The 27,632-nt window shown below is 37.2% G+C and overlaps 1 protein-coding gene across 1 annotated transcript; it reads right to left on the reverse strand.

Annotated features, from left to right (window-relative positions):
- Nucleotides 1-2,615: 2,615 nt before the first annotated feature.
- LOC139132117 (complement C1q-like protein 4) lies at nt 2,616-3,377 on the reverse strand. Its single transcript, XM_070698509.1, has one exon. The coding sequence runs from the start codon at nt 3,375-3,377 to the stop codon at nt 2,616-2,618; it is 762 nt and encodes a 253-aa protein (XP_070554610.1).
- Between the last annotated feature and the right edge of the window lie 24,255 nt (nt 3,378-27,632).

A 27,632-nucleotide genomic window follows, 5' to 3' on the forward strand; every position in this document is an offset into this window, starting at 1 on the left:
TTTTAGATGAAATTCAGAAATCAATTTCTTGTACACAAATGCACATTTTACTTCCCTATTCAAGCAAAGTACATTTAAATACATTATCAAACATGTATAATATACAGATATAACATGTTTAGTGGGGGTAAATTGTCAATAATTTGCCTGATAGACTCCATGTATTGGATGAAGCACTAAATCAGCCACATCTTGTCTTCTTATAGCTGCACAAAATATGGTGACCCTCCCTAAAATGTATGAAATAAAATATCTCTTTAAAAATCCTTGCGTGATAAATTGCGACCGGCCTTTCAAAAGCACCAGCCCTCCCCTCTGTAATTTGTCCCTAACATAACAATTGAATCAATTGTTATGTAAATTAGCTGATACTGTTTTAGTTATTCCTGGGGAGAATAACGCAGTGGCAAGGGGGGGGGGGGTGTCAAGTTTTAGAATGTGGGACAAGGGGGAGGATCACATTTTAGACAGGAGGATAGGGGGAGGGTCACATTTTACGGTACAGGTGTGCGCGAAATTCCCCCGGCCCACCCCTTGTAATTACTGAAGGCTCCCTTAAGAGTAATAGTGTACACAATGACCTAGCGCAATTGAAGTAATGCACTCAGTAGCGTGCAAATCGGAAAAATTGGAAGACTGCACTGTGCTCGCTTTTTGACCAGCACAAGACAAAAATATACGGTAAAAGAGATACATCACTGGAGACAAGACAGACATCAAATCTTCTTTTCAAAATTGACTGGCCAAGTTCATGTGAACTTAGAGTGAACTGCAGTGATTTTCATACCAAGTTGTCTGAACAAGACTTGTACATGGACCAGTGCATGGTATAGCGTTACATTGTATGAATCTTGAACACAGGGTGCCAATCGTAAACTTTCATTTACAACCCAAGATATTGCCTTTGTACGAACAGAATGTCCGACTTCATCATCACCGAAATGTCAATTCACTATGCATGGCGGTCTATAATGTGTACGTATTTTGTTGGTGATTTCCTTTTCAGGCAAAATATTACATGGACAATCAAAGTTTTGGCTATAAAATCAGCTTCTGTCAAAAGTGACCCCCCCCCCCAAGATAGGTTTATAAAAAGTGACCCTCCCCCTTGAACTGTTTTCTATAAAGTGACCCTTCTCCCATTCCCTGGCCCATCCCCGCCTGTAATTACTGAAGGCTCCCATAGCATATCAACACAACCTATATGAGTATAATCTCCAGTGTTATTGTTGAATATTGTATTCAAGTCCGGACTAGAATTCAGTTGTAAACAACAAACAATGATCACTACACACATACAAGCTGTGCTGACAAAAAGAATACTTGAAATTTCAGCATGACAAACGGATTAGGGTCAGACACGGTAGTTGATATACAGAAGCAGAATACTGAAAAACTTGCCACAAGTTACAGCTGATGTCCCTTTAATATAGTGGTCAATCCAAAACCTATGACTGTGTGTGAAATAATGCTGCTGACCACGTGCAGTGTGCTGCGCGGGCTGAAATTTCGTATCTGTGCTTCCCTGTACTATTGGGCTAAATAGGTGTATAATAATAAGGTTATTCACAAAATACCTGGATTTATGTCCGAGTATACATCGTACGCTTCGGTATTGTCCCCGACGCTACGCATCTTGGATGATATCTCCGCCGCACGATGTATTTCCCGGTATTTTGTGAAAATTACATTATTGAGTTATTTAGCAGCTATTCAGCTTATTCTTTTCTGCAGCGCTAAATACCTCGGTGGGTCAGCTATTCAAGTTATTATAAGCCGTTTTAGCCGCCATTAGCTACTCTTAGCTAGCTATTAGCTGGCTATAAGCTGTTCCGTCATATCACAGTCGAGTGAAAACTATCACTCAATACAGATCAATGTAAGTGTTATGGTAACGTTAGTAGAAAGTTGACCTGTCAGAGAGAAAACAATTTCCCTGCAGAACTAGATACAACCACGGTTACTCTCCCAACGAGGGGAAGAGTAATCTTGATAGTACCTTTTTGGTTCTACAATATTTAATCACCATCTTTTATTACACGTTTTCTATGTACACATAAATGAAAAGTCACTCGGTCCCTGACCTTCCTGTGTAACTAGTTGCTAGACCTTCTCAGACATGTCAACTGGTTAGCTGCTGGCCAGCGAAAAGCCAGCTAAAACGGCTAAAATGGCTAATAACTTGATTAGCTGCTGAGAAGCCGGCCCTTCTCAGAAGTAAACAAAAGTTAGCTGTTATATAGCAACTAATAACTTCCTGTGGAAATACATAATAGTTTGAATAGCTAAGAAGAGCTAAAAGAAAGCTATTCATATGGCTAACCTGGCTATTAGATACCTAGCTATTAAGAAGGATATTCAGCAATCAAACCCAGCTATGCTTCACCGTACTCGAACGAGTGTTCGTTTCCGTCAAGATTTCAAAAATTCAGAATGACTACCTATATGTAGTTTATATTCAGTATGAGTGTTGTCGACAATAGAAATTCTAAGAATTATGTTAACGGACCAGCTTTCACGGCCACGTTTAAAGTTAATACAGTATATAGTTATTGCCGCAAATATTGTTTCTTTCCAGAACGTTTCTTCTTTACATACGCGATGCACGATGTGGATCAGTCTTTGTACAAAAGGAACCCGTTGAATGTCGGTTGTCTTCCATTGGTAGCCGAAAAGGCGCGGCCGTTGTAGAGATCTAAGCGGAGTTTATCCCCGACATTCAAATGAATGATTATAGTGTTTGAAGCAGTGTCGTAACCGTCGCCTTCGCAGCACTCATCGACATGTATCAAAGTCTGTCCATTTTGCCTCAAGATAACAAATGGCCCAATACTGTCTCCCCGCTTGTGAATATTGACATTGATATAGTAGTGACCACTCACAGGACATGTGAACTCACCGCTTGCCAAATTGAAATTTCCGCCGATATTAGTGAAAGAATGCTCGAACGGCACAGTCCGGTAGTTTTCGAACGGACCGAAGGTGGTTGAACGAGCGACCGAGAACGCCACTTTTCTCGGGGTAAAATCACTGCCTGGCTCACCCTTTCGTCCGGTTGAGCCTGTCATACCCTTCGGTCCCCTTGCCCCTATATCCCCTTGCAGGCCGGGTTCACCTTTCTGACCGGTATCGCCACTTTCTCCTTTCTCGCCCGTCGGTCCTTCAGGCCCGCCATATAGAGGTACGCTCAAACGTTCCGTCGGCGAGGGAAGTCGGCACTCCACGGTACACGTCGGCTCCTCCACTCCTGCCTCTCCCTCAGACGTGCGAGTCGTCTTATCAGCCCCGTCTGGACCGAAGTGCGTACGCTGTGCAAGACTAGGAAATCCTAGCGATGACAAGCAAACCAGCAGCACGAACGCCCTGCTTGACTTCATTTTCATAATAGTCCAGTCAATCTAAGCCAAAAAAGGGGTCAACCTAGGACTAATTGCAACAGAAATTATTTCTTCACCATGCATTTTGGAAAGGTCCTAGAAATAACATACTAAAAGTATAATAAAATCTAAGGGGTGCAACAGTGCCTAATTTGCATATATGTAAAGGGGGCTCATGGGTACAAAATTTTCACTGATAGATGGTTTCTACTTAATATATGTGGCTAAACATGAATTTGATACAGGTTTTTTGGCTTATTTGCCTCGTTTTTGGTCTAGGTAATGTTGATTGAAATATTTTGTCGTCATAGAAATATTTCTCATTTGCATAAATCCAATATGGCCGCCACAACACTTCACTTTTCGTTTTTCTCTAATTAATAACTATTTTTTAAGCTACTACTGACAGCAATAGAATAACTTATTTCACTTTGTATTTTATAGAAGTCTTAGAATAACATACTAAAAGCCTAGCACAGTCTAGAATTGTGAACAGTGCCTAATTTGCATAGATGTAAAAAGATTATGGTCACAAACTTGGGCGCTAATAGAATGTTTCTGCTAAAAATATTTGGCTTAACATGATATGTTATGCAGGTTTTTCGCTTATTTGCCTTGTTTTTAGTTAAGTAATGTTGATGGCAATATTTTGTCATCATAGAAGTATTCCTCATTTGCATAAATCCAATATGGCCGCCACAACCTTCACTTTTCTTTGTATTTTTCCCTATTAATAACTATTTATAAGCTACTTCTGACAGCAATAGAATAATTTATTCACTCTGTATTTCAGAGAAGTCCCACAATGACATACTAAAAGCCTAGTACAATCTACAAATGTAAACAATGCCTAATTTACATAAATTTAAGAAGATTATCGTTACAAGCTGATAGAATGTTTCTACTAAAAATATTTGGCTAAACATGATATATACAGGTTTTTGGCTTATTTGTCCTGTTTTAGGTTGATTAAATGTTGATGGAAATATTTTGTCATCACAGAAATATTCCTCATTTGCATAAATCCTATATGGCCGCCACAACACTTCGCTTTTCTTTTTATATCCCTAATTCATAACTACTTTAAGCTACTTCTAACAGCAATAGAAATATTTTTCTCTGTGTATTTTAGAGAGGTCCTAGAATGACATACTAAAAGTCCAATACAATCTGAGAGGTATAACATTACCTACATTTTATAGATATAAACGGATAATGGGTGCAATACATTCACTGATAAAAGAAATATGCATCTTGAATTGAGAAAAACACGACATTATGTTAAAATAATGTATGCATTTATCTTATTTTTTGTCCAGGCAATATTTTTAAAGATATTTTATCGCCCAAGAAATATTCCTTATTTACGTAAATAAAGAATGGCTGCCACTGTGTTTCACTTTTCACTGCATTTCACCTAAAAATTATATTTAATCTACACAAAAAGTAGTTTATGTTTTCACTCTGTAATTCGTTCGGGTCCTAGAATGACAAAAAATGACTAGTAACCTCTTAGAGGAAGAGGTAAGACAGTGCATAACTTGAATAAATGTAAAACTCAATGATGGGAACAAAATCGTTGCTGTTAATAGATTTCTTGAAAATATATTGAGCAAATTGACATTTTATTCAAGCAATTTGATTATTTGATTATTTAATGTCTTTTTTGTATGTAGGCAATGCATCATATCATTTACGACTCTCATTTTACATAACTGCAATGAGCCCCTCCAACCACTTTACTTTTCCCTTTCTTTGACCTATAAATGACTATATATAATGTTAAAAAACAAAGGAGATCATTAGAACTATTTCTTCATTGTAACTTTTAGTATGGTCATGGAAATTACATACCGCAAGTTTAATGAAGTTGTGAATAAGACAGCTAATTTACCAAAATGCATGCGGGTCATAGATGCTATACAAACCTGTTGCTGATAATCTATTTACGGAAGTGATTTAAGAGATAAGCTGACATTGTAATGACTACGTAAGATCATTTTTGTGTTTTTAGTTTAGGCAACGTTTTCAAATATATCTTACAGCAACAAAAAAGTTCTTATTTGCATTAGTCCAATATGTCAACCATGTCACTTCCGTTTTCTAATAGGAACATGAATTATTTCTTCCCCTTAAATATTTAAAAGGTCCAAGAAAAGGTATCTTTAAAGTCTAATACATTCTACATTCTGCAACAGGGTAAATTGTAAAAGATTTTATAGGAAATGCCTACATTCTATTAAATGTAATTCTTGAAATGTTTTACAATATGGTTAAGAGAGGTTGACATTTTTTACTAACAATGCTAAATATATTTTACCTATTTTGGAACGTTTCCTCGTGTGCATAAATCCTATATGATGATCATTAAAATAGATTTCTTTAATTTTTCAGATAGACATCAGCTTATTTTAATTAATTATATTATCAGTAAAAGGCGAAGTTACATAAAGAGACTCTACTTGTTTAAGTTGTTTATTACTTCAAGTAGTTCCTAGCGAAAGATGATCATTTTATAACTTGAACGAACATTTTGCTCAGTACAAAGAAAGTGACATGATTATTTTTTTCTGTGTACTTTAACTCATTGTAATGATTTTATACAAATAGGGAGTACAGGATGAAAAGCCCTGTGAAACTAATCCATGATTGATTCGTATAGTTCGTTTCAATTATCTAGAGAATTTGCATAATGTCAAAACAATTAAATCCCTAAATCTGCCTATAATATTTGGAACTTTCTGGCAGATTTGGATTATCTAAATGCATACCAAAATGCTTGGCCTAATAACCAACGCTTTTTACTACGGCAGTCTGAAGAAAATTTGTGTTTTTTAATAGTTTCTTCTATTTTCACCCTTACCGGTATTACTAATATAGATTAAGGTGGCTGGAAAGGCTATAGCGTCAGTTATAAACTTCAATAAAACTATTAAAATATAACAGTAATCAACATTCTCTGTGGAATAAAAAAAAACTAGACATTTGGGGTCAAAGGCATTGCAGAGTTATAGCTTGTTGAAACTTCTGAAAAACTGACCAAATAAGAAAAAGTTGGGGAGTCCTTAGTGTATTAACTATCGTAGAGTAAAGACCAGGTTGTATGTGGTCACCGCTAAATCAGATATACTTTTGACTGTGTGCATCTTGCCTGTTAATTTATGACAATAATGATATAGAAATACAATTATAATGATCATGATGATATAGAGGTGCAATTATTATACTACACTGCCAATTATGAAATATGTAATGAGCAAAGCTGTTCCTTAAACGGCTGAAAGACATTGCGATAATCAGGTACACTGCATTTCTCAAAATTTTTGAAATTTCTTGAAGACAACAATTAAAAATCAATATATAGTCATATAATGGACTGAACAGAGAGATTTCCTGTTTAATCTCACAGTATACAGTCATAGCATTAAAGGAAAAACTGACTGAAAAAAATATGTTGACTGAATCATGATAATCTAAATCACTGGTAAACGCAAATCTAGACACTTTTCATAATGTTACATGGTCTAGCTGCTCTTTTCAATTTTTATAACCTAGAAACAAGAAAACCAAAATGTGAAGGGGTTTGCATCACAGAAGCTGCCGTTAACGAGTTTATCAATGAAGATATCAAATTTTTGACATAAAATTATCATATAATTGGTCATCTTTTATTTTGAACCTTATGGGAGTCTTACCTCAGATTGGCCAGATTGGCCAGATTTCTTGAATAATCGATCTTATTGGTAACGATACAAAAGTCTAATAATCTGCGAATGGAAAGTCCATTACATAAACAGCCTCATGAGTGATACTTGCACATCTTAGATCTGATATGATACACGGTACAATTATATCATCTCTTGCTTCACACCTTTTCATTGAGTTACCCTACCCCATTCTTATGGGTTCCACAATGAACTGCAGCAGCCTCAATAACCCCGGCAAAAAAACAAAATATAGACTTTCTGTTGTCAACGAAAGGATTCTGGCTGTAAAAAAATAACCACTTAGAGGCAGATGTGAACAGGGAGGAAGAGGAAGAAATTTATGATATGATAATGACCATCATAACAATTGTCATCCCCACCACCATTATGGTGATTCAAATGATGTTTGTATTTTATATCAATGATAGTTTAATAATGAGAAAGATGATTCACAGGCACAACTGTTAAGTGTGGTGAACCATTTATTAGTAACTGAATATTTCCATCGTCATTGAAAATAGTGACCAAAAGCATAAAAAATTCCTTCAAAAATTTTACTGCAATCGAACATGTTGTAGGAGAAAATGACTGAACTATCGATGATGGATGTCAAAAAATTGAACATGTCCTATGATTTTTCAATAATAACCTTAACGTCGTAAAAGAAAGAACAATATCCAAAGAAAGTATTCTGATTCCCTTTATATAAACAGTAATTCTCTGAAACTCCTCTCTTTATTCGTTGAATTTCTGAATAACCAGAAAATGTCAAAGGAAGGCATTTAATTGTAGTCGTATCGTATTGAGAAGACAGTTTGTGTCAATTATGCAAATTAGGCCTTTTGTATTAAAATAATTAACATGCAAATTAGGTCAACTTCATATTTTTTAGTATGGAATTGAAAATTCTTGCAAAACCTTAACAATTTCATAGGGAAAAAATTTGTTTGTATATGAGCTTAAACAATCATTTTGTCTGAAATAATGGAAAAACTGCGAATATATGCAAATTAATTAATTTGCACGATATTTATTGTTCAAGACACTTAGAAAATACCTTGTTGAATCTTACTAAGTTGTGTTGCAATGAGAAAAAGTCTCTTGATTTCAATTTACATGCCCAAAATGTGAGTATAGCAGTCATTTTAAAGGCAATATATAGCTAATTTGAATATATGCAAATTTAACCAATTTGCACCCCTTAGATTTTCCTATATTTTTTATTTGTCATTAGTGAGACCTTTCCAAAGGTCATGGTGAAGAAATAATTTCTGTTGCAATTAGTCCTAGCTAAAACCTTAAATTGACTGGACTAAAGGAGAAGACTCAAGTGACGCTGACCAATATGCGTCTGCAGGGGTAAACGCCGAGGCTCTGCGACCAACTTGAAAGCTAGCAAGAAAGCTATTAGAAAGAAACCGACTGGACGAAAATATATACAGCTTTTTGTTTACATTCGTAAACACTCACAAATGCAGTGACTGTCACATAAAATCTGAATCACGACACGGACTCTTCATGGGATAATAAATCAGTGCAATCAAAGCAAATGCATGAATACATGAAATTTAAACATGTAGTTACAGAGGTCATTTACTTGGACGTCTTCTTTGCTATTACGTTATGCCTACACTTGTTACCTTTCACCAATAAGTCAAGAAATCATAAACAAAACCATAAAATGATAATAATATTGACGTAGCAGTGTGAGAGTGTCTGGTCATGTATGCACAGAGGATGATAGGACGAGTTTACATTTCAACTGAATGTACATAACCTCTGTACAATTTGTATATACGAACACAAGCATAGAAGGGATAACACCATACAGTGTGTGACACCCACGCATGGGAAATAAACTGTGCTATCTTTGAAGACTTTGAACCACTGCTCTGTTTCTGTATCCCGACGCCCTCTCGCTAGCTATTCCGCGAAGAAAGACGGTAAAAAGTAATAGTATATTCCCGTTTTAACATCATTAGACCAGACAACGCAGAGAAATTATTAACATAAAAGTCCGTTTCCTGCTACATGGGAAGTCGTTCACTTGGCAAGTTCAAACAACAACGCAGTCTCTTTTTGTTTGTGATCCACCACGTACGGACGTTTCCAAAAATTTTTATCAAGGAGCCAGTAATTTCAATTTTGTGATTCCACAAAGAAACAGCGAATTTCAACGAACCAAGCGGCTCTTAAAAGGATAACAGCAGGAACTTTGATAGTAATTTTTCCTACTATTCTACCTGAAGTATGTTTGAATACAAAACAGCCTAGCCAACCCTACTCATTGTGTGCATATATGCAACTTGTTGTTGACAAATGACCTCCAGTTCGGTCTAAAATTAATTTACTATCAACGATAACTTTAAATACTAACACACGCAAACTGTATTAACAAGTTTAAAATTGGGCATTGTGACATGAATGTTGTTGGTGTTGAACAAGGAATGCTATTTTTGCAGTGCATCTAGGTAGCCAGCGATACTTTCATGCCCTAACAAATTCTGGCCTACTATTGCGCAATCGTCCGTTGACTCATACATATTTGCGATGCCCTAAGTGCACTGAAGTGTTTCACAAATCAATAGAGGAATTGAATCGAAGACTGACTTTGCAATTTCACAGCGCACTGTGTACGCCATTTTAGTTATCGTGCCCCGAAACAAAATTGCAATTCGAAAATGCTTCCCCATTCAAATTATTCAATAAAATTGTGTTCTCTCGTTGTTTGTTAAAATGATTAGTAAACACATGAGACAGACGCACTCTTGTCCGTTTTTAAGAAGAACGCTGTTGTTCAGTTTTTCCTGTCTTCATCAATAGCCATCCTATACCCTCATGCTATACGACACGCATGTGCGACAGTTTGTCATGAAAATTGAACTATTGGCGTCTTCCCACCGTCATATCACATGACTTGTGACCGTCAATAATCGCCAACATGTCTTTACCTAGTTGTTTTACCGCAATATAGTTACGTACAACTTTCTGATGCACTTCAGTGAGCGAGTTTGGAATGCTATACTGTTCCGGGAGCAGTGAAGAAATACAAGCTATTGCCAGATAAAATAAATATAGGGTTCCTCGAAATCGGCGCCTCCACTCTTCACGATTTCTTTTTCTTTGCAATTACTTCCACACTGTTTACAATACTAGAAACTTCAAAATGTTCAACCTTTCACCCATTTTGCCTGTGAACTGGTTCAAGTTTAGCATAGAACAAAATGGAATTAGATTCAAATTGTTAGTGCATGGGATACAGGAGTAGACCAACCCCATTGGAACCTTAAAACCACTTGATACAGGCTCTGCCAGCCATGTTTGGCAGATTAATATCCACAGTCCTAGAACAAGGTCAAACCACACTGTAAAGTTATGTGTTCAAGGATAGAACACCAATTAAACGCCTTTTTGTAACACTTTTTGAACGCCTCCAGACGTTCAGAAATTTAACACTACGTGTTCAACCAACGTTCAATTTTTGAACACACGTGTGTAGATTTTGAACGCTACGTGTTCATTAGACATTATATTGAACACCATGGTGTTCCATATCTGAACACACGTTGCACAGGAAATGTTTTCAAAAAATTGAACGCTTTTACGCGTTCAAAGGGCTGTAACACTTTTTGAACGCATGGACGCCGTTCAACGATAAGTGTGTTAAAGGCTAGAACACATGATGCGCGCTTCTGGAACACCTTTAATTTTGGGCGTTCACGGTATGTTCAAGCCTTGGAATAACATTACAGACCATTGATTTCCTGTAAAATTATTTTATTCTAAAAATACACGAAACATTTCTAGAGTAAAAAAAAAATACAATCATTTCTAGAGTAAAATACAAAAATAAAATGGTAAATAAACATTGCAACTTTGTATGTAAAGTTTGTCAGAGGAAAAAACCAACAGTGTTAGCACCTTCCTATCAAAAACATAAGCAATAAAAATCACCATATTGTGGATTACGTTTTATGTTCATACTTGTTTAAAACGTACAAAAATCATCTGAAAAAGCTCAAAATTTGGCATACTTCTTGTCTTGAAAAGACGTATATGTATGAAATGCATACTCAATTTTTGTAAGATGGTTTCCTAAAGACATTTCCTCCTATATGGACAATAGTAAATTTTGAAGAAAATAGAAGTTAGTCAAAGCGTCTCTGGTGCACATGGCATATAGTTGTCCACACTAAAGTAAACACAACATGTCAAGTTGTCAAAGTGTCACAGTAAGGCACAACATGCAGAAAGTCGGGAAAGTGGGTCCTTGGCAGGGTAAAACCTATTCCCTTGTCCAACAAAGTCCTTCCTAAACAAAAAGGTTAGTTTGTTTGTAATATCTTTAAATAAACCCTGAAATAAATTGGTGACATTTCAAAAATATACTTCTCAGAAATTTAAAACATATTCGTAAAAACCTTTCAAATTCTGGTGTACCCTGCTTTTAATTTTTATGCAATTTTGTTTTACTAAAAATGGTAAAATCACCCTTAAAATGAAAAATGAACATTTCATCATAACTTGAATATATCACATTTTGGTAATTCCCAATGTCTTAAAAATGTCTGAAATGTCTTTAATGTCCTAAAAACACAAAGTTGCAAATTTCTGCATAATTTGAACAATCTGAAAAAGACTACCAGTAGAGAGATCTATGTCCTAAATAAAGCTGTTCGATTAGCAGTTTTGAAAAAGATTTTTTAAAGATTGTTTGACCAAAAATGACAAAAATTGCCATAAATTATAAAATTTGAATATTTCATCACAACTAGCACAAATTTGACGATGGTTATTTTTAGGGACATGTTTACAAAATATTGAAGACGTCAGTAAAAGAGAAGAAGATTTTTTCCAAAAAATAGCAAAATTAGCCTCAAAAATATAAATTTGCATATTTCATCATAATTTGAGCATATCTGATTAGGGTAATCCCTTTGGACCTTTAATCCAAATATTAAAGGATTCGTACAGGCTGTTTTGAAGAAAAATCTTTGGTTGCTACACATCCACCTATTTAGCTGACAGCAAAGCTAAAAACCAGTTGCTAAGTACAAGAGACGTGTTGAGCTACAATACAAAATAATTTACGGTTTGGTAGCAGGCTATGATCAACTAAATGTTACAAGGGCATAAGCTTTCAAAGTACGTGAAGTCTCCTTCATTAGATGCAAGGGGGGGGATGAAAAATTGAAGCAGAAAGTGACAGAAAATTCAGAGTGAAAATTTCAGAAAAATCAGTAATTCAGAGTGGAGATTTTTACTCTGAATGGTCTATCACTTTCAGCTTTAATTTAAATAAGGGAGACTACACGTCTGTGAAAGCTTATTCTCCAGCAACATTTAGTTGATCATAGCATGCTACCAAAGCTTAGATTAATTCAGAGCATAAATACAGAAATTTATCAAAATTCAGTTACTGACCCTTTGAAGTTTAAATCTACATTAGCTATGAGCTGAGTTTCTCAAGCTTGTTTCCAGACAGCTACCTGTACACTCATCTTCTTCGTTATCTGTACCACCAGTTTCTATAACAACTCTTCGATTTTCAGTTAAATCCAACTTTTTACATCCTGAAAAAATGCAACAATAGGTAATATGGCGAGATGAAACTTTAAATGAAAGACAAGGGGCTGATTATCATAAGGAAAAGTGGAGACTTTCATATACAGCGCCTCTCTTCAATACTGTTACAAAATATTTGCTGCTTCTTGTCATCAACTGATTAAAATTAAAACAAACTCTCATATGCTGAAACAATACATTGTACACTCTACGATGTTTAACTGATGTTTTACATACGATTGTGTCTACTAAAAGACATATGTTAGCTGTGATTACGCAGTGGTACTATGCAAGGCGTATCGATCGCGCTCAGGTCAAGGGTTATCACTACAGTTGTATTGCGATGACCCTTGACCCGAGTGAGATCGATCGATAGGCCATGGCCAAAAGTACCACTGCGTAGTCACAGCTAGTTGTTGGTATAGCAGCCACTGAAAGAAAAAAGGTTTTTTTTTCACGTAGTTAAGCTATTTAAAGGTACAATACAATTAATTTCAAAGGACGATAATATAGATGCTTCAAAAATCGAATACCTTTTACTATTTTGGAGAGGAAACTTACCCTTTCTGGTCTTGCTTCCGCACGATCACGACTTCAGGGTGCGCTTACAAGAAAAATGTCGCAACTTCCGTTTTGATGCATCATGGGATAGGAAAAGACACCAAACTTGAACACCAAGTGTTAAGAAGTAGAACGCCCCTTGCACGCCGATGTTAAAATTAAAACGTTCATGGTGGTTTTCTGATTTTCTTTTCTAATTTTTAAACTTTCAACCCGTAATAAACGTGTAAAATTATTTTGTATACTTCCTTTTTTAGAAAAAACATGCTTTCAGCAATTGTAGGCCGGAAACATTTTTCACTTAGTGTGAAATTCGTTACACCAAAATCCGTGTACTTTTGCCGGACAGTGAAGCAATAGTAAATTTAATATAGCCATTGTAAAGAAAAAAACACAAAAGACTGTTAATTGTTTCACAGTATTGTAAAATTTCTGTGATGCTGAGTTTTTGAACACTTGAAGGAGATCGTTGTTAACACATAGTGTTCAGGTTTAGAACATCATTGTTAATATTATGAACACTAGTGTTAACAATATGAACACTAGCCGTTCAAATTTGATCACCGACATGTACATTTTGAACGCGTAAAGACGCGTCTAGCGTCCGTTATTGTTATAGAATGACACGTTAGATAGTGAACACACTGCATGGTAAGCGCTTCAGGCGAAAACTGCCTCCATAGTCAATCTTTATCTACCATAAGAATATCAGATTTGAATGTTCTCAGTCTGACATCATGAGTGAATTACATAAATATTATAGGACAATGTGTTAAGCTAACCATTGCAACAGCCTAGGGGACACTGCCACGTGAACCATGGTATAACCTTATGTTACCACGATTTTGACAGTTCTCCTTTTCCGCCTCGAGTAGATTTTTGACCAAGAAAAAATTAACAAGATGCAAACATTTGGCTGCTGTTTTAAATCTATTCGGCCAGAACTAGAGACTGTTGAAACAGCCCTCCTTTTAACAGAAAATTGAAGAGATTTTGCGTTGTAGTATGAACTATCTTTGGTTCATTTGTACCTAATTCGGGAGTCAATCCTCCGCGAGTGAAGGCCAACATTTTTATTACACTCTGGAAGCTCACTAAGCTGACAGATTCGTATAGGCAAACTTACATTTGGGGACGTAAACCTAAGTTAGCAATCCTAGAATGTACGCCGGTATTCGTACAGTCATTTTTATATCGATAAATGTACATTTACGTCACAATTATAGAGGTCAAGCTTACTATAAATAAAGGTGCAACGCAAAGCCTTCCATAGGCATTGGTCAAACGACAGTCCTGCCTCCACTACAGCGTTGGAAGGACTGTAGAGGAATGTGTAATATTTTGTCTCTTCTAAAACAAGCCTCATATCATCCAGGTGGCCACGTGGTCCTAAAATGTTTCACTACGTTTCGACATTAGAAACACAAACTTAAACATGATTAAAACGCAGCTTACAGAAGTAAATAAAGCAAATTGAAGGAAAGAGGCACCCAAGATGACGGAGTTGTTTCCTGTTGGGTCGCCCGAAGATTAATGCTAGGCTTGACCGTGTAGCTGTCAAAAGAATTGAAAATCTGTCGCGGTTGTGACCCCAGTGTTCACTCGACTGTATTACTAGCAAGCGAGCATATGTGAGCGACTGTACCCCCGTGACGTCTGTCTGGTGTTTTTGAGGTTGATAGCCTCCGTGTTTTGACTTGGCAAGTATTTACTCTACCGAAATTTTATTACCTAAAGGCCGTACCATTTAAATATTTAGATCTAATCGGAAAAATATGTACATATTGTGAAATTTCGCGGCGGAACTATCAATCTAGTTGAAATAGGTGTATAATGGAAGCATTCGTTTTACACATATTAGCCATATAATGTGCAAATGACAACAGATACATGCCAACAGTAACGAACCGTCACTAAAATTTGCTACTTCCACTCGTCCAGGCCTCTTTCACCATGTCGTCTACCTCGATCCACAAGATGCCGTTCCTTCGGAACAGTGCTACTTTCAATTAAGGGCACACACGATTACAACATGGTCAATGTACGCTTACATTTTTTTGTTTTTGTTTTTGTTTTAGTTTTTTGGGTTTTTTAAGGAGGAAAGGGCGCCCTCACTTAAAAATGGCTTCAAGTAAAATCACCCATAAAGAAAATACAAATATACACCAGATGGACGCCGCTGCCGCCACCATTTTTGACATATTTATTTGTTTTGACATCTTGCCACAATGTCGCCAAATCATCTACCAACGCATTTCACCCCTAAACACCCCTCGGCCAAATGCCCCCCCCCCCCCCCCCCCCCCCCCGGATCGAATGCGACACTCTTGCAACAGCCACATATATTGGGTTAAAAACCGAAATAACGAATACACATGTCTTGATTGAATGATATGTGTAGATAGATAGATAGATAGATAGATAGATAGATAGATAGATAGATAGATAGATAGATAGATAGATAGATAGATAGACAGACTATATCTATATTTCGTGTACTATTATATGATATGCAGTACGTGCCAAACAGGAGTACCCAGTCCCTTTCAATTTGTTTTCAATGTTATTGTATGTACATGTACTATGTGTGACTCTGTTCCCGAAGGTTCCTCCGCACGTAAATTTCTCCTCAGCATCCGTTATCTTTGGCATTTGCCATGCGGAAAACAAAGTCAATCTTCGGAATTTTAAAGCTTACGAATTATGACTGGGCACGTCACTGCTTGAATCTAACATGATCGTACAACCTATGGAACACGTATTTGCAGTATGTGTTATCATTATAAATGTGACTTATGCATGACCCTTGCCTATCGTGCTCTGCAAGTTTATTTCGATCTGCAATGTCTTGTCTTCCTGAAAGATGATGTGTGATTAAGACACGCAGCCAACTTTCAATAGTTCATTTTTTATTTTATGAGGTACGTTTTCCAATGCATGACAAAGGTAAAGTGACAAAATGCTTAGGTAAACCGCTCTTTCATAATTTGTTCGAACCACTCTGATTTTTGGGTAGCCAATTTACATGTATTTGCATGAAATCATTTCAAATGAACAGCGCCCCCGCAATGAAGTACAGGTCAGTTAGAATATATTTCCGAGATACCGATAATCTCATCTTCCAGGTTAATACTGCGTTAGAAGAATTATTCTCGTCCCGAAAGTGACACATACCCAGTAAAGGGAGAACCATTTCATGGGGGGGGGGGCTGGAGGAAATGGCGGCAATTTTTCCCCGCCATAGTGGCAGCAATTTTTTTTTCTATTTTTTGTCATGCATCGATTTTTCCCCATGTGGAAGCAATGCAATTTTTTTTTCTCGTGATACAATTTTTTTAATACGCGGTTCGTGAGTTACATGCCAATGCTTAACAACTACACATCTAAAACTAACGAGTAATATTCTATGTGAATATTATGATAAAGGGAAAATGGCTTCATACATCACCCATCTTTTCTTGTTTGTGATTTAATGTGTTTCGTGTCTAGATTGTGTTTTCACTGGTAGTGGTACTGGTGTGAAAATTAAAATATGCCATGGCGAGACGTAGTCGAGCGTGTCTGAGACGACCTTGACCCTTTGACCTCACGTTTCGAAACCAGTTAGGTCTCTTCCTCAGTCGCTTTTGATATTACTATAGATAGCATACAACACAAGCCTTTTTGTGGAACGAGTTTTGACCCAACTTTTGTTGTGTGTTTATATCACGAATACTGGCAAAAAGACATTGGCCTTCCTCATGTATTTTGAAATGTTGGCTGCCCAAGGCGGCGCACCTTCAGAGAATGAGAGTCAGATTTCTCAAATTCTGTGACAATCATTTTCCTTTGCATGCTATGATCATTTTTTTCTCAAGACATTTTCTGCATCAATGTTTTTCTTTCTTCTTCACCTGCTGACAATGTTTTTCCCAAAAATCCTCCAGCCCCCCCCGAAATCAAATAGTTCTCCCCTAAGTTGCTGTTTCTGTCGTATTTCACACCATTGTTAGTCCGCAGAATTAGGTCATACGCGTTTCGAAAGATATTAGACCCTGAATAGTGATCAGATACCGGCCGTGACAGAGATGTAGAAAACCAAAGAACCAAAGGAAGAGAAGTTCGTTCAGTTACGACAGACATTGCCTTTTGTATCGTATCATCACTACCGGCCTTTCTCACGCGTCCATCATTTCACGTATTCAATATTCACAGCATCCTCCCCCCCCCCCCGACTTAGTCCCCCGCCCCCGGTTCTCACCTCTCATCTCATAGACATTTCGAGGATTCTACCAACCGAGATAAAATATTCTCAAACGATCATGGCTTAAATTGCTTTTCCACCAGTATTATGTATACTGCCGTTTCAACGTTTACGCTCATTTTCGTACCACCTGTACTTTAAGCTTCTGTCCGTGATTAGACTTGTACGTTGTTTGCCCATCAGGTCGAATAATCGCAAACGAACAGCTGTTGGCTCGTTAGCCCCACTTACTCGAAAGGGGGAGGGGGCTCCGTGATGACTGGGAGAGTAGAGACATCCCAAACTTCGAGATTGCCACTTTCGACAATCACTCCCTGATATAGAATGAAATGCATCTTCTATGTATGCTTATCGAGACTCTATCAAATTCGTTGTATTTATTGAAAACTTATGCAGTCATAAAATATCTCCAAAAGCGAACTTTATAAGAATTCAAAAATGAAAAGCCTGTATGCATTACAATGATCCTTGTCTGACAATAAAAATTTGGTCTTATAAAGTGAAATAATGAAATGTCGCTTGCAACTTGTCATGTTTCTCCATATGTGCATATCCCAACCAACAGGCGTAATGCTATAGGTCACGTACGAGGTCACGTATTGCACGACGGGAGAGACAGGGGTAGTCGAAAAAGCTGTTTGGGTAAAATTTGTTTGCAGGCTACAGGGCAAGGGCAAGGAGGGAATCATCTCATCATCAGTGGACGGGGAGACGTCGTGTCTTGCTCTGTGGGTACTGTGGCAAATAGGCTTGTAAGCGGAGAATTTGGGAGCTTTTGCAATTGGTAGAGGGCCAGAAGGGGTTTCCCTTTGCAGTTTGAATAGAAACAATAAGTATTCCAATCGTAGCGAAAGGTCGTTGTGAACAGCTTCCACTCACCCCTTCAAAATTTCCTCTATTTTTGGTCAATTAATGTAGCCATGCATACTCTGGTTACAATTTCTCGAAATCGATGGGATATCTGCTCTAAAATGACGTTCTCGTTGCACCTTTATTAGTAATCGTAGTGATATAGTTTTTGTACTGTATCGTGCTATGTCAGTGGTAAATTGGCGAAATCGACTGTGGTCATTTCCTGGAAATTTAACAGTGGACACTTTTCTAGGGACTCATTTCATTCACTTTTTCCACAAATGAATAGAGAAGTAATCTTCAACATTGAAACTGTTGGATTACAGGATACGACAGGTGGTGATTTTATTATTTAACAAGTAGGAAATCAGGATACGCAAGTCAATTTTAATGATAGTCTATGCACAACAATCAGACACCAGTCTCAGCGCACCAACAATAGCCGTTGGGGGCGGTGTGCATTGGAACGCTGAGTCGTTTGGCGAATTTAACTTGAAAGGCATTTTTATGGCGCAGCTGTTAAGGCGAGTCGGCCAAATGCACTGACAAGTGAGGAACGAGAAGCTAGAGATTTCGGTCCCGGGAAGCTTACAACCCATTATAATTAGATAATGATCATTGTGCACTTAGATAAATACTTTGAGGACGAACGTAGTGGTATTGCTTCCAAAAGATTTGTTTGTCTGCATGATGGAGATACAACCACCTGTTGATGAACTCTTTGATAAAGACAGCATCCATGGGTGACTAAGAGGGTATGTTGGAGATAGTAAACACCTATTGCCTGGTCATGAGGGCTATAGCGCACGTCTATTACCCCGAGGGGCCGTGTGTTACCAGAAACACATCGCTATTCCCCGAGGCCGTAGGCCGAGGGGTATAGCGATGTGTTTCTGGTAACATACGGCCACGAGGGGTAACAGACGAGCGCTATAGCCCGAATAAAGACCAGGCTATAGGTGTTTTATAACACACCACATGCTCATGTTGTATTGTTATATAGTTTTTAATGTGTTTTGATATTTTGCACCCCAACAATCCATTGTGACAAGTTTACTGGGCGATGTTTCGACAGCGGATTCAGTTGTACGTGTATCACTTTCTTTCAAAAAATACTTGAAGCATACCAAGCGACATCCTTAGTTGCACTTTAATCTTTTCCGTCGATGAGCTGTTCAAGTTCCCACGCTGTTGAAATGTTGGAAAATGTTGGAAAATCTGTTTTAGATAATGTGTCGTCACCTATTCCGGACGCACATCACGTTCTAGTCACCCGCCACTGTTGCAAAGCTGCAGACGACACTACGGTCACGTGACCGGGCACTTTTCCAAATTTGGTCAGAACTATTTCCCTAGGGAAATAGCTTTTCAAAAAATACCCTCTGACGTCACTTTTGTCGATCTGGTGAGGACTAGACGTATCTATTTTCTCGTCACGTGACGTGTTCTGGCCAATCGCGACACGGAATGAGCATGTGGCGTGTTATAAAACCACCTACATACTACATCTATATCAGCTAATTGAAAAGGACTGACGTTTCATGGATACGTAGACACTAATTTGTCAGAGGAGCGTGTTGATCGAAAAGCAAGATTGGTCACATCCACCAAGTATATAAATACTATGCATACAAGCTGGAACAGATCTATCATGGCCAGTCCAGCATGTGCGCTGTATGTAGCGATATTGGTAATAATAATACCTTCCCGGGCACTATATATTATTACATATGTACCACAGTTTACTTGCATCGAAGCGCGCGCGTACTACCGGTATTTGCACTGCAGTGCAAATACCAAAAACATTATTCCATACCTGCATGCAAATGAATAGAACAGCGCGTGATCCTTGTCTTTCAATGTGTGTCGCGTAAATTATTTAAAATGTGTTCGCTTGTGTTTTTAGTTCCTTTGTTTTCTCGATAAAATAAACAGGGGGAAACATATGTAATAATAACAGAACCCCATGGCGAGCGAGCAAGCTTGCCGTACCTGGGGTATTTGCACTCGTGTTTGCGTTGAATCCGGCTGTCCTTTCACTCGCTGCGCTCGTGAAAGCACGACCGCCGGATCCCCCGCAAACACTCGTGCAAATACCGCTGGTACGGCGCGCTTGCACTCTCTCGCCATGGGGTTCTGTCATATTATTGGTTTGATGTTATTATAAATATGTGATATTTCTTCACGTTTTAATTATTTGTATTGGCATCAGCAGTATTATCGAGCCAAAATAATCAGGCGAAAACTCGCCAAGTGGTTCAAAACAATTGACTAGATGCTCGAAAATTTCAAAGATATGTCTACGAATCAGCATATTTATTATTTTCTTTAAACGCATTTTCACTCCGTACATATATTAATGCGATACCGTTCAAATTGCCGTCGGAAACCAAAAACAAAGAAAGAAGATGCTGGCCAAAATGTTGGAAATATATGATCCCATTATGGTTTAAAGCATTTTATGTCCCGGTAAAACAACACTGCTGTAAATTGTAATGATTGCATGCGGTTTTGTTTTTAGAATGAGTTATGTGAAAAGGACAAACCGATAGTTTCCACACAATTTGCGTTAGTTTAACGGTTTGATTATTCAGTTGGAATTGAACACTGAGTTTTCTTGTGATAATGCATGTCTGTTTCATGTTACCGTAGGTTTTGGATTTCTTTGACAAAACCTCTTTTGAACTTGTATGAGGGGCAAATTAGGTTGAACTGACAATCTTGACAAACTATTCACGTCGACAGGGGCGCCCTTTTGACACATGCATCACCTCGTACACAAGGAAGTGACTGACTGTGCCAGGCTGAGGTTAAGTACGTGACAGACTGAAGTGGTTTGGTAAAAATAGACCTGATGTATGTCGAAAATGACGTCTCATGTCACTAGAGATAGGGTACATTCTTTTCAGCATCGTATTCGAAGTTATGTTACAAGCAAATCCCGAGGACTTGATCTTTACAGACCGTAATCTGCTGGTGAAGGTTCTATGTATGTATAGTAAGTTTAGCAGTGTAAATAGTTTGAACATCAACAAATTGAACAAAAACAAGTTCACTTGTGACTTTATCAGATCGTTTGAAAGGTCACTTTAGGCTACGTTATTTAAAAGCTTATCTATTGTCCAAGCAATAACACGTTTCAGCCCGGGGTTTCAGCGGATGTTTCTGGGGAATACGACTACGCTTAATTATGCATTTATTTGTTTGCTTGTCACTGATGTTCACGAAATTACATTGGTGTAATTCAACGCATAATATCACGCGCCTCAGAAACTTTCCTACAAGGTTATGAAATTACACTTTCTGTATTTAATCGCTTAAAACTTGTCGGTGCCAGATCTCCTGCTATTCACGGTATATATTACATGTTCTTTGTGCACGACAAAATACATGCAGGCTTATAGCGGATGCTTGCATATATATAATTATATATATATATATATATATATATTATATATATATATATATATTATATATATATATATATATATATATATAATTTGAGGAAGATAGATAGATAGTTCGCGTGAGAGGCGAAACTGAAAAGGAAGTACAATAATATGTGATCACATTTATAGGACGACAATGTTCTCGGTCTTGGTCACACCGTAAAAGTTTGCTCTAAGAAATTCATGATCAGCGGGCAAATTTATCATTTGATACGGATAAATCTGCAGGCAAGTTTAACTTCATTATCACTGAGCCGGACGTACTGTTTGACAATTTAACTATTTTAGAATGGAAGCCTATTTATTTTTGTTCACGTAGCGACGTCTTCTTGCTATTACCGACAAATAGAGATATACAAGACTTCATCCCCTGTCAAAAACTGCACTGGCAAAATATGTCGAAGTATATTACATGAACGTTTTTCGGTCCAACTAAAAATAAGTCAATATGAATCTGAAAGATAGCACACATTGGTGGGGAGGACAAAATCACGACAAAATCATGTGTTGATGTTAGGACAGCTGTAACTTTTGTTGTGGTGAGAGGGGCACTGGGGAGTTTTGTTCGTTGGGAAGGGAGAGTGGAAAGATCGGTGGAAGAGGAGGCTTTTTAAAATCGTAGCGGGAGGTCAGTTATGAATAGTTATTACTTTCCGCGCCAAAATTCTTTTAAATGCTATATTTACACTTGAAAACACTGAAAATAACTGATGTTGAAATTTATTGACATAGTTGGTTTAAACGTAGGCTTCCCCTAGGCCCCTGAATCCTTGATCAGAAACTCACACCAAATGAAAGTAATCTCATACTCATATTTTTAATAAAATTCAACATGACTCCTTAGGTTTGCGGTCTCGATGCTTGCAACGGCGCTTGCTTAATTCTCATTTCACCTGAGCAGAAATGACTCCACCTCGAACCTTTAATGCTATTTATTGGTTCTGCTTTTTGATAATTTTGAATTGGAATCCAAAGCGGCTGAGTCGAATTTTAATGACGTATACGTAGCTGCTGTCAGTTCAGAGCACGAGAAGTGCAGAGCCGAAAGGTTGCTGACAGTACTCTTCAGTGCCTTGTTAAACTTACTGTGTCGTTATTTTGATCTTCAAACTTAAACTCACATATGGACGGTAAAGAGGGCTGTAACATGCCACCAACTAGGCCTAAACGCTACTTTAACACAGCCACCTTCGAAAACCTCATGAATGAGGTTTCCAAACGTTTAAAAAAAAGTGAGTATGATATGTGCGATGGACACTACATGCAATATAGTCGCTTGTGAATAGCGTTGATCGCGATTTCAGGTTTGTTACTAAAGATAGCTGCACGCACGCGACTTTCGGACAAATATGCTGAAATTCGGACAAATTTTGTCGTTGTATGCGAGGCTGTTGTTGCAGCTTGTAGTCTCAGTCATCAATTCATACGAATAAGTGTGACGCTAAATAGCCATTCTTACACTCGCGGGTTTTATTTTCGTCGTTTATGCGGCATTGCGGACAAATGTTTATTTATGCATATTAATGGAGAGAGAACAGTGACGTCATTTGCGATCAGCGCTGTTGACCATGACGTTGGCCCTATGAGTGTGGCAAGAGTGTCCGGCTTTGGCTTCGCCGCCTCCCAACTGTAGCCAAAGCCGGACACTCTCGCCATACTCATAGGGCAAATCATGGCGTATACTTATTCGTCAATGTAGCCTAATAGGCATATGCCCCGCCTGTGCCTCCCGATGACACACCAGGAAGAAAAGAGACTGTGGCAAGTATTGGAAGGACGGCCTGAGTATATCTGTTCAAAACTGTGTAGAGGACGCTCAGTATTTAAACGGTACCTGCGATATTACCGCAACGTTCTTCTCAAGACGGAAAAAGGGGGAAATTCATCCACCTTGGAAGAAAATGACAATTATAAAAATTGGCATTGTATCACATTCCTACTTGTGGAAGTGGACACAGTGAATAGAATAGGCTGTCTCTGTACCTTCATAATCTCTGCTCGCAATGGTGGCAACATGATAGGCTATAATGGTTACTATCAATGGAAGCCAATTCAGTATTTATTTTCTTCACAAAAGGATCTCATTTCAGCGGAAGAGTGTTATAATCATGATCAAATTCTACTGAAATCTTTTGAATTACTTGATGCATGATTATGGTCATTTGCATCATACTGGAATGATCATCTGAAGCTGCCATCATCTTTTTTTCTAATTCTGCATCACACTTTCAAAGAACTGCAGTTCATCAAATGCTTGAAAAATATTCCACAAACATGATAGTCAAGTTTACGATTAGTTTTAAATTGTACGCTGATGATGTACAGCCTCTGTATGTTTTGTACACTTCATTACTTCTCATTGGATTCTTACAGAACAATTCAAGAACATCAAGTTCTTTTTGAGTAATGATCATCAGATACATAGAATGACACTGGAACAGTGCAAAACTCCTCTCGATCTGTTCGCACACTTGGTGGACATTGGTTTTATATCTCATGGTGACACCACTAAGCTAGAGGAAATTCTAGATGACGTCGATTGCCCTGTTGAGAGCGCAGTGTTAAGGAACTATGCAAAACGGCCAGAGCTGTTTCCAAATTCATTAATTCATGTGATTTGCATAAATAAGTGTCATGTATTTTGCAATAAATGAAATAATATATTAACATTCATAAGGATAATGTCTAATAATATCATCAATTTATTTTATGATTCATTCAAATTTACTATTGAGTGAGTGACAATTACTCACCTGATTCAGATAGCACTCTGATGAGAAAAAAAGTGAAAAAACCCAGCTTACTTACCAAACTGACATATCACAGGGTAACTTGGGTCAATGGAATGCAGACATACAAATGTGATGAAACTCATAAATGTGTTCATCTTGATATTTATGTTATCTATATCATTAGGTTTCAGTTTCTTATAACAATGCTATAAATGTATAATAAAGTAATGCTAGCACATGACATATCCTGAGGAATAATAGAAATTATTCACTGAAATCAATATTTTCCTTTCGTAGATATAGTTTGGTATGATGACGTAAAAAACAAACTAGACGAAGAATACAGAAGACTGCACATAGATGATGAAAAATGTGCACTTGGCATAGAACGTGACGGTGGAAGTGACAGTCTTTCGGACATCGAACTGAATGCTTTCATGACAGAGATGACTGGCATTCTTCCCATCCGCCTTGATGGACCTTCAGCCAACATCAGGTAAAATTCAGCCAAAGAATTGCAAAAAAAATGGGCAGAGGGGGACTTGACAGTTTTACCTTGGCATTTTACATTAAGTCAAACCATGCAAAAGACACAGATATTGTTGATGTAATTTTTGATCAACTTTTGTCAAAGGTTGAAAAGTGTTCAAGGGCAGAACTTACCAGCTACATCAAAGATAACCAGGAATCAGTGCTGTTTATCATTGATGGATGTGATGGAGATCAAATCAATCCAACTGATAGTACAGCATATGGCATTGTAAAGAGGATGAAGGAATCATCATACTGTTCACAATGCCCAGTTATTTTCACAGCTGGTTATTAAATTGGACGTAACCTTCTGTTCCAAGTGACTGTGCACATATCACCTCAGGTAATTGTTGCTGCTCCAATTGTTAAGAAAATCTGCAGATTTCAGCATCTTAAACAGATCTGCATGGACAGATTCAGACATTCTGTCAGAAGTGACAATCAAGGTACAAGCTGATCATGTCAAACTTTTGTTACCTTTTTTGTTATTGTCTGTGTTCATATTACTCTGTGTAAAGATAGTACTCTGTGTAAAGTGTACTAGATTTATTTTCATTGACTATTATCTGTATTCTGTGTCTATACTTGCAGTTGTACAATGGTAATTTACTTCAACACAGCTTAATATATTATGTAAACCAAATGGCCATATTTAACAGTATGCCATTCTTGTCATCTACATAATAGGCATATTGAATAGTCCTAAAATAGTTTGTTAGCGCATATAAAAATATTATCATTATCACATACAGCCAAGCACAAGGATATTTTGTCCATTACTCTTAGAGACAGTTTAGTGTTAATATAACACAGTTATAACCATATTTTACGAGGAGTCAAAGCAGTGTATGCAAGTCTTGAGAACACAGTACTTGTCAAGATATTTTATAATTGAAAATCAGGTAGTTTATATTCTGCAGGTGAGACAGACTACCAGTATTGTAATGTATTTAAAATGTTATAAAAGTTAACATTTTACGAAGTAGTTCATAATATCATTTATCTTTCATTTATGTTATTCTCAAAAAATTTTAGAATTTGAACTGAAACTAGAAGGTGTCAGCTATAATGTAAGATGTTGTCATGGTCATTGTTGTTGTCTTTAAAATGCTGTAATTTCACACATGGAATGTGAATTTTTTACTGTTAGACAAGTAGCAAGAGTGTATAATTAGACAAGTAGCAAGAGTATACTTTTAAATTTTATCATCATTTTTTGCAAATATGTCATAGCTTTGAAATATTTTACAAAGCAGCAAAGTTGACCCACAGATTGTTGTTAATGCTCTTGGGCAACAAGTATTCAACCATGAATAATTTTCCAGTATAGTCACTGGTCTTTGTATGTTATCTAGAATAGTTACCCTTTGTTGGTAACCATGTAATGTTTTACAAATAGTTCCTGTATCAAACTTGAATGAAGTTTGTTTTTATTAGGAAATAATGTGAAGTCTTTGAAGTCTATGAGAAAAACTGTCATATTAATATTGGAGGGCTTTCCTACATCACTACCACTGAGTGTTTGCAAGAGACAAACGTACATCAATATTTTAGAAAAAAGGCAGAGCAAAGAGTGTGAAAAGAACGGAATGCTGGAATGATTATGGTTTTCCGTTTTCAAAATTACTCTAAACATACTTGTACATATTAGCATGAGAAGCTTTGGGATATGGTGGGACTTATTTCCCTAAATATCCAACCTATTACAGTACGATCAGAGCGATGCAAATTGAGCTTCGATCTTCACAAGAAAAAATGGCAAAAGCTATCTAGGCAGATCTCAAAATGAGTCAACAAAAGCCGCCAACTCATGTAGAATTGTATTATTTTTCGATCATGTCCGTGGATCATGTCTGCTTCTCTTACTATTAAAGTCAATGGTGCACATTCAGCTGTGGCCGTTGTATTTTAAGTCACATGTAACTCTGAAGGCAATTTCAAGATATTTAGCTCTGCCAGTCATTGCGATCCCTTCAAATCAAAGAAGAGTGTCATAGAATTGGTCAGGATGTTTGCCAGTCTGTGATTTGTTGTATGCATCATAGAGTACAAACATGACAACACATACATGTACATGACATACAATCATTTTATTCAAATATGTTCGGTATTGTAAATATCTTGGGAGTTCAAAATTTTACAAAACTTGTATCAATGGCAGGCCAGGGAAGGTATTTTAGAAGACCGTGGATGTCTTCAGATTTTTCTTTTCTACAACACTATTATTTTGACATTTACATTGATTGATTTGCCTCAACATGAGGGCATACTGAGAGTACAGAGTAGAACTTTCTTTTCTATGCAGCCTTGAGACAAATATCCTCTCTGTTAAAAGGTGTAGGCTTTCTGATTTTCCAAAATTTTGAGAATAAATATAGAATAAGTTAAGTTGAATACAGTTTGCAGAAAACGAACAGCTTGAGTAAAATATGATTGATGTTTATCTAGTTCTAGACCCCTGTCATTTAATGTCTATGTACAGTGTACATAGTCTAGCATGTTTAGCAATCCTGTCATCTTGGCCTACATAATAACAATGGTATGAAAGAAACCAAAGCTGGAGTCCAAACACTGACATCCACTCACATCCAAAGCCGTTTTATGACATGTACATG

The sequence above is a fragment of the Ptychodera flava genome, chromosome 4 (assembly GCF_041260155.1).
Source record: "Ptychodera flava strain L36383 chromosome 4, AS_Pfla_20210202, whole genome shotgun sequence".
In the NCBI taxonomy this organism is placed as follows: domain Eukaryota; kingdom Metazoa; phylum Hemichordata; class Enteropneusta; family Ptychoderidae; genus Ptychodera; species Ptychodera flava.